Here is a 13,329-nt window from a genome sequence, read left to right as displayed (position 1 = left end):
CTGACAATGTTCAGCATAACTTCCCATTTAACCTTATGTACATTCTAAAAGCAGGAATAACTGTTAAACACTGGGTGAACAGCTTGCGTTAAAGCTTTCTGGGAAGTCTGATCAGATGTGGTCAGTGTTTTTCTCTTTGGTGACGTGTTCCATGCAACATTTAGGAAGTCGTGTTCTGAAGTGCTGGCTCTGATACATCCTCTCTCCTTAGGTTAACTGACACTCCAGTTCAGGCTATTCTTTCAGTCAGTTATGTAAACCAACAGCTAGAACTTTGTGTGATTTCCTGTGAAATCGGCTGCCTTTTGTTCAGTAGAAAGTGGGCCACATTCTAGCAGTTTAGGATTGAGGTTAACTAGCTAGGGATAGGCTTATACTCCCACATACACACATTGTTATGACCTGGCCTTCATATATAGCTGTACAATGGAGCACTGTTCTAACATTCTCATCCATACAGCAAAGACTGGTCCCAGAGTTCCTTTCAAACTGAATTCAGTTGCCTTTATTATGAAAAGAAGAGAACATTGTGTTTTATATATGTAATTCTGTACTGAGATTACACAGCAATTTGCAAACAGACCCTATGTAACTGGCAGTAGATATGCCAAATGAATGAAGAATAAATAATTCCAACAGGTTTTCTACACATCTCACCAAAAATCGTAGACAGATCCTCCCATTTCATACAGTCTGGTAGTACAATATTTATTTTCAGTTGAAGTGTTACATGTTGAGCAACAAACTTGAAGTCGTCTTCAGCCACAAATTTAATGCAGAGATAAAGAGTCAAGACAATATCCTAAGAACATATTGAACACTACAGAACTGGCAAATCAGATTTAACATAATATATACATAATGTTTATGTACATACTGTTGCACTAGATTTTAGATGCTGGACTGTTAGACACTGCTGTGCAGAGACTGGCAAGGGAAATAAAAAACACCTTCAAATGGGGACAGACATACAAATGCTGATACAAACAGCAAAATAATCACTAAAGGAAAAGAGAAACTGAAAAGGTCCATATAAACAGAAACCTTAGTGAAACTGATTCTTTTACCAACCCCACTGTAGGGATGCAGAGAAACAGAAAGACACATTCTATCACTCTCTCTCTCATTCACTCACACATACACACACACACACTCCTCATGAACCTGCATTCAGAGGGAGTCTCTGAAAGGTCTGAGATAAGGGATGATGGGGAGTCAGGGCCAGGTTGAATGACAACCTATCCTTACAATTTGTCATCAATAATAGGACAGTATGACAAGAAGGATGCTTTATTTGCTTTTGGTAGTGCGGCTATATTATGTACAGTACAAATACAGGCAACTTCATCTTGTTCTCACATAGACATGTTGTGAAGCATGTCTTCCCTGTCCTGTCTGGTTGTGGTGGGGCTTTGCAGGGACACAGTGGAGTTTCGAGGGGATGACGGCCAGACTGACAGGCCTGCAGAGTTAAGAGGGTGGGGTGTCAAAGTGGAAGTGGTTTCTCTCTCAGCAGCACCCTCCTGATGAAGGCTTGACAGTAGTGCCAGGGGTCAGCTTCACATTGGGCTTCTCTCCTCCTCCAGCTGTGGCCCCAGGGCCCATCCTCTTCTTGATTTCAGCAGCCATGGTCATGAAAGCCTGCTCCACATTGGTGGCGTTCTTGGCACTGGTTTCCAAAAAGGGGATGCCAAGAGAGTCTGCAAACTCCTGGACACAATGGAGGAGGGACAGAGAGCAGGATTTTAGGAATCGTATTTTCAGTGACCTTTTTATTTTACATTAGTGCAAAACAAAATAAGATGCAATTTTAAGATAAACACCACATGCAATAACAGGGAAAACACTGGTGTGTGCAGATGAGAGAGGGCTGGTACACAAAAAAATTGTCATGTCAGTTACATGGGCCACTTTGGCTTCAGTAGAAGATAACAGCCTGTGTGTGTGTGTGTGTGTGTGTGTGTGTGTGTGTGTGTGTGTGTGTGTGTGTCAAGTGTGCAGGTGGGAGACAGTGTATCTGCAGCTCGGGGCTGGCAGGTGTGCTGGATGGAGTCAGGAAAAACAGTTAACCATGAACAAAACAGTGAATGTTCAATGTGAGCTACAGTTGGTCAGAAAGTAAATGCCACAGCTTCTGCAGAACCAAGCAGAGTTCAGAGGTGAATTTATCAGCAGCTGAGTGTGGTGATGTGAAAGTTACAGCCCTGAAGTTAGCTAGTTAACTTCACCCTGAAGCAGTGAAGGAGTCTCCTGTGCTTCCTGACCACAGTCTGGAGGGTGAAGCAGGTGGTTTCAGACATAGCAGTTTGTCACACAGGTGTTTGCTAAAATAATATCATTCCATACTCTGAAACATGCTGCTGACTGTGTGAAATAACAGACGCCACAAGTGTTATTCAGATCTATTTCTAATATTATTTTGAAAGTGGCACAATGTGAAATACAGCATATTCAAGTTTGTAGCCTGGAAGGGGCAGAACAGCAGTGCTGTTTCGGACAGTGTATATATTGGGCTGGTTGAGTTAGTGAAAGCAGTTTGGCTTTGTGTTGTCAGCTCTATTCATCATCTATAATTAATACATTAAATAACTTACTTTCCTAACACAAACATAACACACAGGCATTGCAAACTCTTCCACCACCAAACAATGCTGAATTAATTTTACAGCCCCACTCACAGCATCTGAGCCACACTCACTCTCCTTAACTTGCTTTTTAAACACCCCGAAGGGAGTGGGTGTCACGCACGGCTTTTATTCATTGACTTCTCCTCTGCTTTTAACACAATTCAACCGCACATTTTAACACAGAGACTTCTAGAGCATTTTAACTTGAGCAATAACCTTGTGGGCTGGATTTTAGATTTTTTAACAAACAGAACAGAGGGTCAGAGTTAATGGCTTTTTATCTGACAAGGTGTGCTCCTGCACTGGCTCACCACAAGGGTGCGTGCTCTCACCCTTGTTATTCATACTGTACACTAATATGTGTCAGAGCACTTTTAAAAATCGTTTCATTTTAAAATACGCAGATGATTCGGTTATTGTTAGCCTGCTCCAAGGAACAGAAAACAGTCACGGCCCTGACGTTGACAACTATGTCAAGTGGTGTGAGGACTCACACCTACAGGTCAATGAAGCCAAGACAAAAGACATGGCCATTGATTTTAGGAAAAATGCCAATACACCTGAACTCATCACAATCAAGGGAAAAGCCATTGAGCAAGTTCAGTCTTATAAGTATCTTGGGACTATCATCGACTCCACTTTGAATTTTAAATTAAACTGTGAAGCTGTGAGCAGGAAGGGACACCAGCGTTTATTCTGTCTGCGGAAGTTGTCCCGCTTCCACATCGATCGGACCATGATGACACTTTTTTATCGTGCGTTTATTGAGTTAACTTTTTCACTTGTGTCATGGTTTGGAAACCCGCCTGTAAAAGAAAGGAACTCACTGAACCAGATCATTAAATGGTCTGGTCGGCTCATTGGGGAGTCACAGCTGTGCCTACAGTCGCTGTACCCGAAGCAGGTACAGCAACTGGCCAGCTCCATCTCGACTGATGACTCCCATCCCCTGGCAAGTGAGTTCCAGCAGCTACCATCTAAAAGGAGATTCATAGTCCCGAGAGTCAGGACCACTCGCTACAGGAACAGCTTTGTTCCTGCTGCTGTCTCTCTTTTAAATGAGGTCTGTCTTATTTTAACGTGGTCTTAACTTACTTACTTATTTATTATTGTTTTACTGTCCCTCGTATCATGCTCTTATGTTTTCTTAGCATGCTCTTAACAGGTCTTTACCTTGGCATTTTTAGTGATATTTAATTACTTTTATTTATTTTATTTATTTATTTAAGTCTTCTAACCATGATCAGTGAGCTGCTGGGAGTACCTGTCAATGTCTGCTGTTAATCTGTCTTCCGTATGTGTCCTGTGTTTCTAAATGTTGTGCATAATGTTTGAGATGCCCTCTCCAGACTGCAAAACAAATCTACCTACGGGTATCAATAAAGTTACCTTGAACCTTAAGCTAAACAGACCAGCGTTGATAGCTTGCTGGCCTTCCAGATACAGATGAAATGTGACACTGAGTCCAGAGCATCGCAACACTGTGTCAACCCTCTCACAAGCAGGAGCCTGGCTATTGAAAACAGAAGTGCATTTCTCCACACCGGTCAACAGGGGACGCTGCTGCTCGGCTCATTCGAATCATACTTCGAGATGATAACATTAGGAATTAATGATGTAAAAGCTTTATATGGATATGTGGAATAAGAACAGATTTTAAATCACAATCACAACCGATAGTGAACATGTAACACAACAGCATCATCTGCTGTCCTGCTGGCTCACCCTTTTTACAGACGTTAATTCAGCTCTGTCACTACCTCAACTGCCGCATTAAAGTGATAACAACGCCCCCCATACCATGTTAATACGTTTTATATGGAATGGCGAAACAGCACAACATTCTTGCCTTATACAGGCTGAGTAATAGGGGTTACTGACTCCCTGCCACCAGACAGCACACAGCACAGAAAACAAGGGGAAATCCTCAACAAAAAGTGTTAAAAGCATAAAAAAGTTCATATGAAATAGCTTGTTTGTGGGATTAAATACCCCAGTACCTTACCTTTGCTGTTGTGTAATCCACCACCTTCTTTGTCGTCAGGTCACACTTGTTCCCAACCAGTAGCTTGTTGACATTTTCACTAGCATAGCGATCAATCTCCTGTAGCCACTGTTTGACGTTGTTGAAGGACTCCTGGCAAAAGCAAACAGACAAACATTAGTACCATTCTAAATCTGCTACGGGACATCAGAAGCTTTCACAGAGACGAATTTAAGTTGGCAGAAAACACTGGCGACCTCTACCTCTGCGTGCGGTTACCATGCTGAACTGATGTGGTGTCCACAGATAGCACTGCTGCTGCTACTGCCAGCTTTGTCTTTCTACACCTAGTTTGCCTTTGATAATGGCCATTAATAATGATGTGATTTTTGTTTGCAAGAACAGAACATGACACAAGAGAGCAAATCAGAAAACACTGCAGAATGACACCACAGCTGAACAACTTTGGGCAATACACTGACACTACAGATGTAATTTTAAGTAAAGTATTACAATAGAGAAGATAGAGAAAATAACCCTAACCCAAACTTAAAACCTGTACATTTTCATGTTGCTTTACTATTCATTTTGTAGGGTAAGCCTGTTGAAGTTTCCATTAGCATGCACAGTGGCTTATGTGGCTGGTAGCATGTACTTTTTAATACTGAGGGACAATCAAGGGAAACTGTGAATGCTAAGTGTCATTTTAAGCCAATTAAATAACCAGAGGAGTAGCTTGAATGTGGGAAACTGTTTTTTCATGCAGCTTTTTGAATAGTCTCACATAGCCAGACCCGTGGAGTGGAATATCCCTTTTATTTTTGTGATACCATGATAGAATATCATCACGGTAAAAACAAAATAAAAATACTGTGAAAGAAATTTTAGGTCAGATCGCACATCCCTAATTTCCAGTGCAGCAACAACAAACCTTGACAGCACAAAGTGTTTCAAGTTTTCATATTTGGCACCACCAACATTCAAAAACCAAGAATGTCTTGAGGAAAAGGAAGAATGACTTATTTCGCTCATCAGGGAATAAGCTGAACACCAGCTTCTTTCTCAAATGGAAATAACTTGCTGTTTTTTTTGGTTTTTTACAGACTCGCAGCTTTTACTGAAAGAAACAAGCAGACTGCTCTTCTCTTGGAGTTCTTAAAAAAATTTAATAGTGTCATCTAACAGAGTTCCACGTGTTAGGACACCCCAGCAAAATGAAGAACGACTTATTTCTCTGGATTTCAGTTCATTAGAAAGTGGACAATTAGATTCTGTCTCATGAGTGTGGTAACAAGTGCAACAATTACTTAAAAAAATAACATGTATTCTTAATTAATAGGTATGACATAGTGTAGTGTGATACGTACCTGATCTGTGACATCATACACTACAATGATACCATGAGCACCCCTGTAGTAGCTGGACGTGATTGTTCGAAACCTCTCTTGACCCGCCGTGTCCCACTGTCAAGGAAAGAGTAGTTACTTAATGGCCTCCAAAGAGAATTTCTTTATTTTTCCTGTGAGCCAAAAAGTCTCCAGGAACATTACAATTCTCCACCAAGCCATGATAACAACTTAATGCAGCGTTCATAGTTCATTGAATTTATCTACTCTTCACATGGCTATTTCTACTTATTTTCTTCTCACATGCAGAGCCAAACCACCACTGAAATTATCCTACTAACAAGTACTGGGTGTATCAAAGCCTGATATATTACTCCTGTTTGCAATAGAGCCCCACTGTTGTCCAAAAACTATTACACATAAAACAGAATGTGATCATTTACTCATCATTTTTGACATATTAAAAACATTACAAAGACAATACAATAAATGTTTTACTTCATTAATTTCATTGTTTTTTTTGGAAGTATCTGCTTATTCAGACTTTGATGCTAACAACACATTTCCAACAAGTTGGGACAGGATCAACAAAAGACTGGGAAAGTTGTGGAATGCTCCAAAATACCTGTTTAAAACACTCTACAGGTAAACAGGTTGATTGGTAACAGGAGATAGTATACTGATTGGGTATTACAAGGGGCATCGTCAAAAGGCTCAGTCATTCACAAACAAGGACGGAGTGAGGTTTACCACTTTGTGAATACATGTTGCATAAAGGATGTTACTACATAGACCATTATCAGTAAACAGTTTGTTTGCTAATGACTGCATCTGTTTATTTTGACTTAATCCCACACACACCAGGGTAGGGCGCTTAATCAAAGATAGAGATAGAATGATTATTGTACTGCATTCTGTTTTGTAATGATGCTCTCGTTTTCACTTGTGTTATAAATCCAGCACACCCCTCTCCTTTACAGCGGTGTACTTTGGCCCTTCCTAAAAGCTCAAACTCACTTTCAGCCAGGCTGTGGCATGTTTAGTTCAGTTTGAGCCAAAGTGATGGAAAGAGAGCCTTTAGTCAACAACAAAGGGAAAACCAATTCAACTGTTAGACAGTAAGGTATCATATGGTGCACGGGTGTGCATAGCAAGCAGTCTGGGGCAGCCATTTACACACTGAGGCAGTCCCAAAAACTCATATGAATTACAAGGGAGCCAGAGCTATTCCTTCTGTTCAGTAACGTTTGTTTAAAACTACAGTGTGCAGCTGTTGTAGAAAATTACTGACACGTTTTTGAAAGTTTATAGCTTCAGTAGGAACCAGTGGAGCTGGCGCTGAGAGCCACAGACGTAGAAGGAATAGTATTGAAAAATGGACACAAACACATTGTTTGTGTGGGTATTTATGTGGGACTTGTTAACAAGAAAACATGGATGGAAAGCTTATCCCTTAAGTTTTCCAGTTTTACAAATGCTGAATAAAGAAAAAACAGTTCTCCTGTCCTAAACTGTCTGAGTTAGCCAAGTTTTGCTAACGGAAACTGATATGAAGGCACATTGCAAAGCTAAAATGAAGCAGTAGGTTACTTACAATCTGAAGTTTAATGGTCTTTCCATCTAGTTCTATGGTTCGTATTTTGAAGTCCACACCAATAGTGCTAATGTAACTTTCTGTGTATGTGTCATCCTGCAGAGAGAAATTAGAATTAGATGGCTCAAACATTCTGTTCACTTAGTGCTGTACTATATACACAATGCACACATACACATATATATGTACATATGTATATGTGTGTGTACATGCACACATAAAAATGTGAACATTTAAGAATTATACACACACACACACACAATATGTACACATATATATTAAATGTATTCACACACCTTTAAGAAAACCAGTTTACATAGCTAAGATACAGTATACTGTTGCTCAACTAGCGACAGCTTTCTACATTCAGCATAGCTAAAAGCACTGTAAGACTGAATCCTGTCTGGGGGAAAACATAGTTAATATAAAGAAATTATAGGAGCTATTATGGGGAAACTTACTGCAAATCGAAGCAGAAGGCAAGACTTTCCAACACCAGAGTCACCAATCAGGAGCAGCTTGAATAAATAGTCACTGTGAGAGAACACAAAAACAAACAAAAAAAACTTTAGTTACAGGACAGTCACAAATGGTAAACCAAGTATGGGAGTTACAGATTATCCATTCAACTAAATAAATGGCTGCAATAGCAAGGGCCTGAGAACACAGAAGTCTGATTTGTTTATTCAAAGCAGTGATGGGCCTTTTACTTAAAAATAATCTTTGATTTAATGTTTTAGAGGCAAATATGCTCATCAGCATTCCTGTCACTCCATCATTTGGCGGAATGGCTGAAAAGTCAGCATTCAGCACAATGAACCCTAAGACACATTTTCAGAAGGAAGTGCAGGAAGCCAGCTGATCATGTGATTGTGTGTGTGTGTGTGTGTGTGTGTGTGCATGTATATATCATCATTTTAAACATGTGGTATCAAAAAATTATTAATGTATGGCTACAATCTTAAGAACAAAATCAGCTTTATACTGAACTATCAATATGAATTTAATATATATGATATTCCATGTAATTTCTGTGTGATTTATTTATCTAATTTTCTTTAGCAAGAAGTGCATTTCCCTGCATTTAACCATTATGCGCAATTTAAGAAAAATGTTTGTCTGAAACATTTCTTATTAAGGTTTGCACATTGCAGTGTATGCAACATTAATGTCTTGTCTGGACACTGCACTACTTGTGGTCATTTATAGAGATGGTAACAGATTTTTATACACAGTCTACAATTTTTTGGCAATAAGGTTAACATACAGCCCTGTTTTAAAACAAAAATCATCTCCAACCAGCGGCATTTTAGCACCATTTAAGAAATAATCTGCATCCATACTTGCATGCCCTGTTGGGCTATTCTTTAAACTGCATTTGAGTTGTATTTGCTTTACAGCAGAATCACCTTTTCTCTTTAATGTATTATTACTGTAAAACTTAATAATACATTTGTATCTAGATGTACTGATAAATGCTAGGACAAAGGAATTGCTGCAAATCACTCAAATAATAGCTTGCCTCCTGTGCATGGAAGCAGTAGTCGCATTATAAAATGAGGAATTTAACTGCACAGCAGCTGCTAGCATAGGCAACAAGGTCAGCAACGCCTATAATTTGTTATCTATGTTGAATTAACCACTGGCAGTCAAGGCTGATGTCTTTGTTTTTTTCTGGAAATAGGTCACGTGATAGGGAAATGACAAATTAGAAAAGGACACGTCACGACGGATAAGACAAGAAGAAACCATGGGCATCCGCATCATCATTTCCAAAGTCTCTGTTTCCATCCCTCCAGACTAAAACAAAATCCCACAGTTGTCAAACTACACCAGGACTAGCAGTGTTTCCAAAAGTCTCAGTTTTAGTGTTTCTAAAAGTCGTGAGGATGCTAGGCATAAACATAGCAAAAGTTATGAGTGTTAAAATGGAAACGCATTACGCCCAGGACACACTGCCATCTCGGCGCCCATGTCAACAGGATACAGCAGCCACCTGAGAGCAGTGTGGCTCATGTGTAGCTGCAACCACACATCATCTAAAGATTCTGAGTCTCGTCATTTTTGACTAGTGACGTGCATGGTTCTCAGCAGAAACAGACTGTAAAAATTATCAGTTAATAGTCATATTGACATACCGGCTAACTCAATGTAGAAAGATATGGCTGCAGCAGCAACACCGTCTGTGCACACAGCAGTTCAGCAAGGTAGCCCACGGCGCTCCGGGCGTTAGTGTGGATGTGGCGCAAGTTTATCCCAATGACCCATATTAAAACATATTAAAACAACCATGCAACAAGGCGAGTCCAGAGAGCCTGCAGCCAGCATAAGTCTAAACTACATCCTGCACAACTACAATTACATGCATGTAAAATTAAGCAATATAATGATAATCTCTAACTTCCCCAAAACACGCACACTAACAGGGGAATATCTGTGTGTGCAGCTATACAAACTTAAAAAAAACTGCTTGTCTAATATTTGGTTTGTTCAAAACCTGGTAGTGTTCAACCTTGTTCTGTTTATTCCTTTTTGTACTGATCCTCTGCAGTGCCACACTGCTAGAAACTTAAAAAGAAACATAAGCAGAGATCCTGTGCCTTTACAAAACAACAACTTCTACACCTTTCTTTCAGTTTCAAGGACTTCTCCAGCAGATTATTATTTCCAGAAAAAGGATCTTCAAGCCATGTCTATATCAGACACAGCCTAGTGATGGAGCGTGTCTGATATTGGTAATCATGCAAGATAAATTATTGTAGTAAAAGTAGCAACTGGCCCTTGGCAGTGAACCTACTGATATTGCACCATCGATATCAGCAGAGGGAAAGCAATAATGTACGACTTAACTCTCACACTTCAGCTAAGCTTTGCAGTATAAGTATTATCCTGCCTCCCAGGACCATCTCAGTTCCTCTACTTTTCCTTGTAATAAATTCCAGTCATTCCCTCTTTATTAGGCCTGTGACTGTAGACAATGGACGTCCCTGTGCGAGGCTGAGCACTCTGACAACAATACCAAGTTGACCAAAAACAAGAGACTGAAAAAATCTGGGGTTTAACAAGTCAACTCTGTTACCTTACTCAATGCAACATGTTTCTCTGACCTCAAATGTGCAAATACCAATTACCATCACACTCCTAATTCTGGTCTATTCACAGTTGTATCCACTACAGAAACATCCACAATTTAGAAATTCCTACAGGCTCTCAATTGTTTGTCATTTCAACTGGAAGTGTGGTTTTCAGCATACTGAATTATACTCTAAACCATAATGTGGGGCAAAGATGCCTCGTCTTCACTTTGACACTGACTGTCATTGAGTAAGATCTTGGACCTTGTGTAAGAGTAGCTAGTCTATACCAAAGAGGTGAATCATTAACCCAAGATTAAGCAGTCAGCAGCAGGGGGAGTGGAGATCAAGTATCACTATTCATAATAATGACACGATAAAAAAGGACTACACAGTATTTAGATTTAAAAGCAGGACCATTTAACATCTTGCCAAACAAGGAAAACCTGCGCTCCAAAAATTCTACATCTCATCCAAGTGAATATTTAGAAATGGAAAATCAAATACAGGGAGAAAGCTGAAGTGACTGATTGCTCAACGCTGCTGTGGTGAAATCGATGACTTGTCCTGTGGCATGTGACCTACACATGACTGACAGGCTGTGGAGGGGCTGCCTCAGCAATACTAGAACATGACCGAAAACTGAGTCATGCTCAACACCAGGTAAAGCGTTAAACCTATTGGACGCAAGCAACGGATGGCTGCGGCTTTAGTATCTGTTTACTAATGGCAGAGAGGAAATAAGTAGCTTGTCATAATGACACACACAGATTAAAGTATGAACATCGGCAGCAGGCTAAAAGATGTCTTTCAAAAAATATAACTCCGGATCCTGCTATCGGGTCATATTCAACAGTAATCATGATTTCCATGTCATATGTTATGAATTCAACTAACTAATTCTAACTAATATCGCTGACAATAATGCATTTTAGCAAAATAAAGACAACTGTTGAGCACAAAGACAAAAAGGCTTGCGTTACAGTTACCAGTCAAAATGTAACAAGGCACCTTTGTTCTATATTTAACGTTACATCTCAGCGTGAAATGCAGCGAACCGAAACCAATAAGTAAAGCTACTGCCGCTGGCCTAACAGCTTGCAAATCATGTAATAAAGATATCAGGAACGCGTTGTTGTGTGTCAGAAATATCAATCGACTGATAAGCATTTCACACCAACATCCAAAGATATCCCTGGAAAATGTCCACAGTATCTCTGGCAGGTACAGGTGGACATTAAGGCTAATGTTAGCTGATGTTAGCCGCTAATTTAGCTCAACTGCTAATATCAAGTTGTTTGCCAACGCTAACGTTAACTTACTTGTTAGCATATGGCTAACCTTAGCTACCTGATCATAGTGTAGCATAACAGCGTGGAGTGTGATACTCACTATTCGGGATTCATTTTTGACTCGTTCTACAGTGTGTCCCCTCTCGTGAAACGTCTCCTTTTCCCTTCCGTAGATAAGCAGCGCTGTTAAGTTGTGAAAACGGGAACGGTGGCTAGCTTACACTGGTCCCAAAACCACGGCCGGCTAATTGTTTCTCTGTAAAAATCCAAAATGGCTGCAACTCCAACCAGGAAACAGCTAACATTAGCCAGCTGGTTAGCCAAGTCAGGAATAACACAAAAATACGTGGCTCTGTTTTATGGATATCTTGTCTTGTGAGACAGTCAGTTAACTCGTTCTACAACTGAAGCCTACAGCGAATAAACAGGAGATATGACTAAAAGTCTAGCTAACCGGCCCCTTTATCTCCCGATTGCTGAGTGTGTGTCGTTACCGCAACAGCGAACTGTCAAGCCCAGTGAGAGATTACGTCATTTAGTGAAACGTGGCAAAGAGGAGTCGCTTGTACCCCGTGGCAAACTACACACAATACACAACTTCCGGAGATATGCTTCATCATAAACCTCAACGACGTGTTTTTGTACAGTTTGCTTGCTCTCAATGACGAGGCTTTCATTGAGAAGACATTATTGTTATTTCCGACCCAACCTTACATCTGACCGACACACCAGCCCTCAGTACGCCTAGGTTACTTTAGGTCACCATCCAATTCTACTGTGCACTTTAAATCTTCCAATGATCCAGAAATGTCTTTCCTGAGTTTATGCGCGTGCCTTGAGTGTCATCACTGGTTTTACGAGTTGGTGTGAATAGGAGGAATAGGGTCTGTAGTCCCTCTAGTGCATCATCCTGTTTTATCCTCCGATCATTCAATTGTTTTTATTTTTATTTTTATATCAAAGAAATATCTAATAAACAAGAAAAGAAGTCTTACTTTTATTTTGTTGTAAATATCTCTGTTGTACGCATGCGCAGTCTTGTATGAAACGTGCATTTACCTCGGGGGAACGCGCAGGTTCAATGGAGACAACTGGAAAGCATTTTTAAAATTTAAAAATTAAAGAATTTCACAGAAAAAATCTGCAAAAAATACTGTTAATCAGAGGTGGTTACCTGGTTCATCAGTGATGACACACGGAATGTAAACGCAGTGAACCAGTGCACATACACAGAGTTCTCTACAGTGTTCAAGGTTTCCTGCATTAAACCTGTAAACCTCACATCATGTTTCCTCTTCACCGATGTGTGTTTAAGGATAGTTTTGTTACCCCGTGATGCATGATTAAGAGAAAGCGCCAATGACCTTCTTGTTCTCCTAACTGACTCTTTGATTTGATACGCTCACGTCGTA

The 13,329-nt window shown here is 40.1% G+C and overlaps 1 protein-coding gene across 1 annotated transcript; it reads right to left on the bottom strand.

Annotated features, from left to right (window-relative positions):
• Nucleotides 1-482: 482 nt before the first annotated feature.
• Nucleotides 483-12,436, bottom strand: LOC121613640 (ras-related protein ORAB-1-like). Its single transcript, XM_041947166.1, has 6 exons — nt 12,018-12,436; nt 8,013-8,085; nt 7,552-7,647; nt 5,979-6,074; nt 4,633-4,764; nt 483-1,710 (listed from the first exon to the last, which is right to left on the bottom strand). The coding sequence occupies exons 1-6, from the start codon at nt 12,029-12,031 to the stop codon at nt 1,510-1,512; spliced, it is 612 nt and encodes a 203-aa protein (XP_041803100.1). The 5' UTR covers nt 12,032-12,436; the 3' UTR covers nt 483-1,509.
• Nucleotides 12,437-13,329: the final 893 nt, after the last annotated feature.

This window comes from Chelmon rostratus, chromosome 11, assembly GCF_017976325.1.
Source record: "Chelmon rostratus isolate fCheRos1 chromosome 11, fCheRos1.pri, whole genome shotgun sequence".
Taxonomy (NCBI): Eukaryota; Metazoa; Chordata; class Actinopteri; order Chaetodontiformes; family Chaetodontidae; genus Chelmon; species Chelmon rostratus.
The sequence above is the reverse complement of the archived record's forward strand: the minus strand, read 5'-3'. Positions and strand labels throughout refer to the sequence as shown.

Bases quoted from the DNA above. Each gene is read 5' to 3' on its own strand.
- LOC121613640 (XM_041947166.1), bottom strand. The intron at 6,075-7,551 runs GTAAGTAACCTA...TTTCCTTGACAG, and splicing joins AGACCATTAAACTTCAGATT to TGGGACACGGCGGGTCAAGA. The intron at 4,765-5,978 runs GTACGTATCACA...TGCTTTTGCCAG, and splicing joins TGTATGATGTCACAGATCAG to GAGTCCTTCAACAACGTCAA.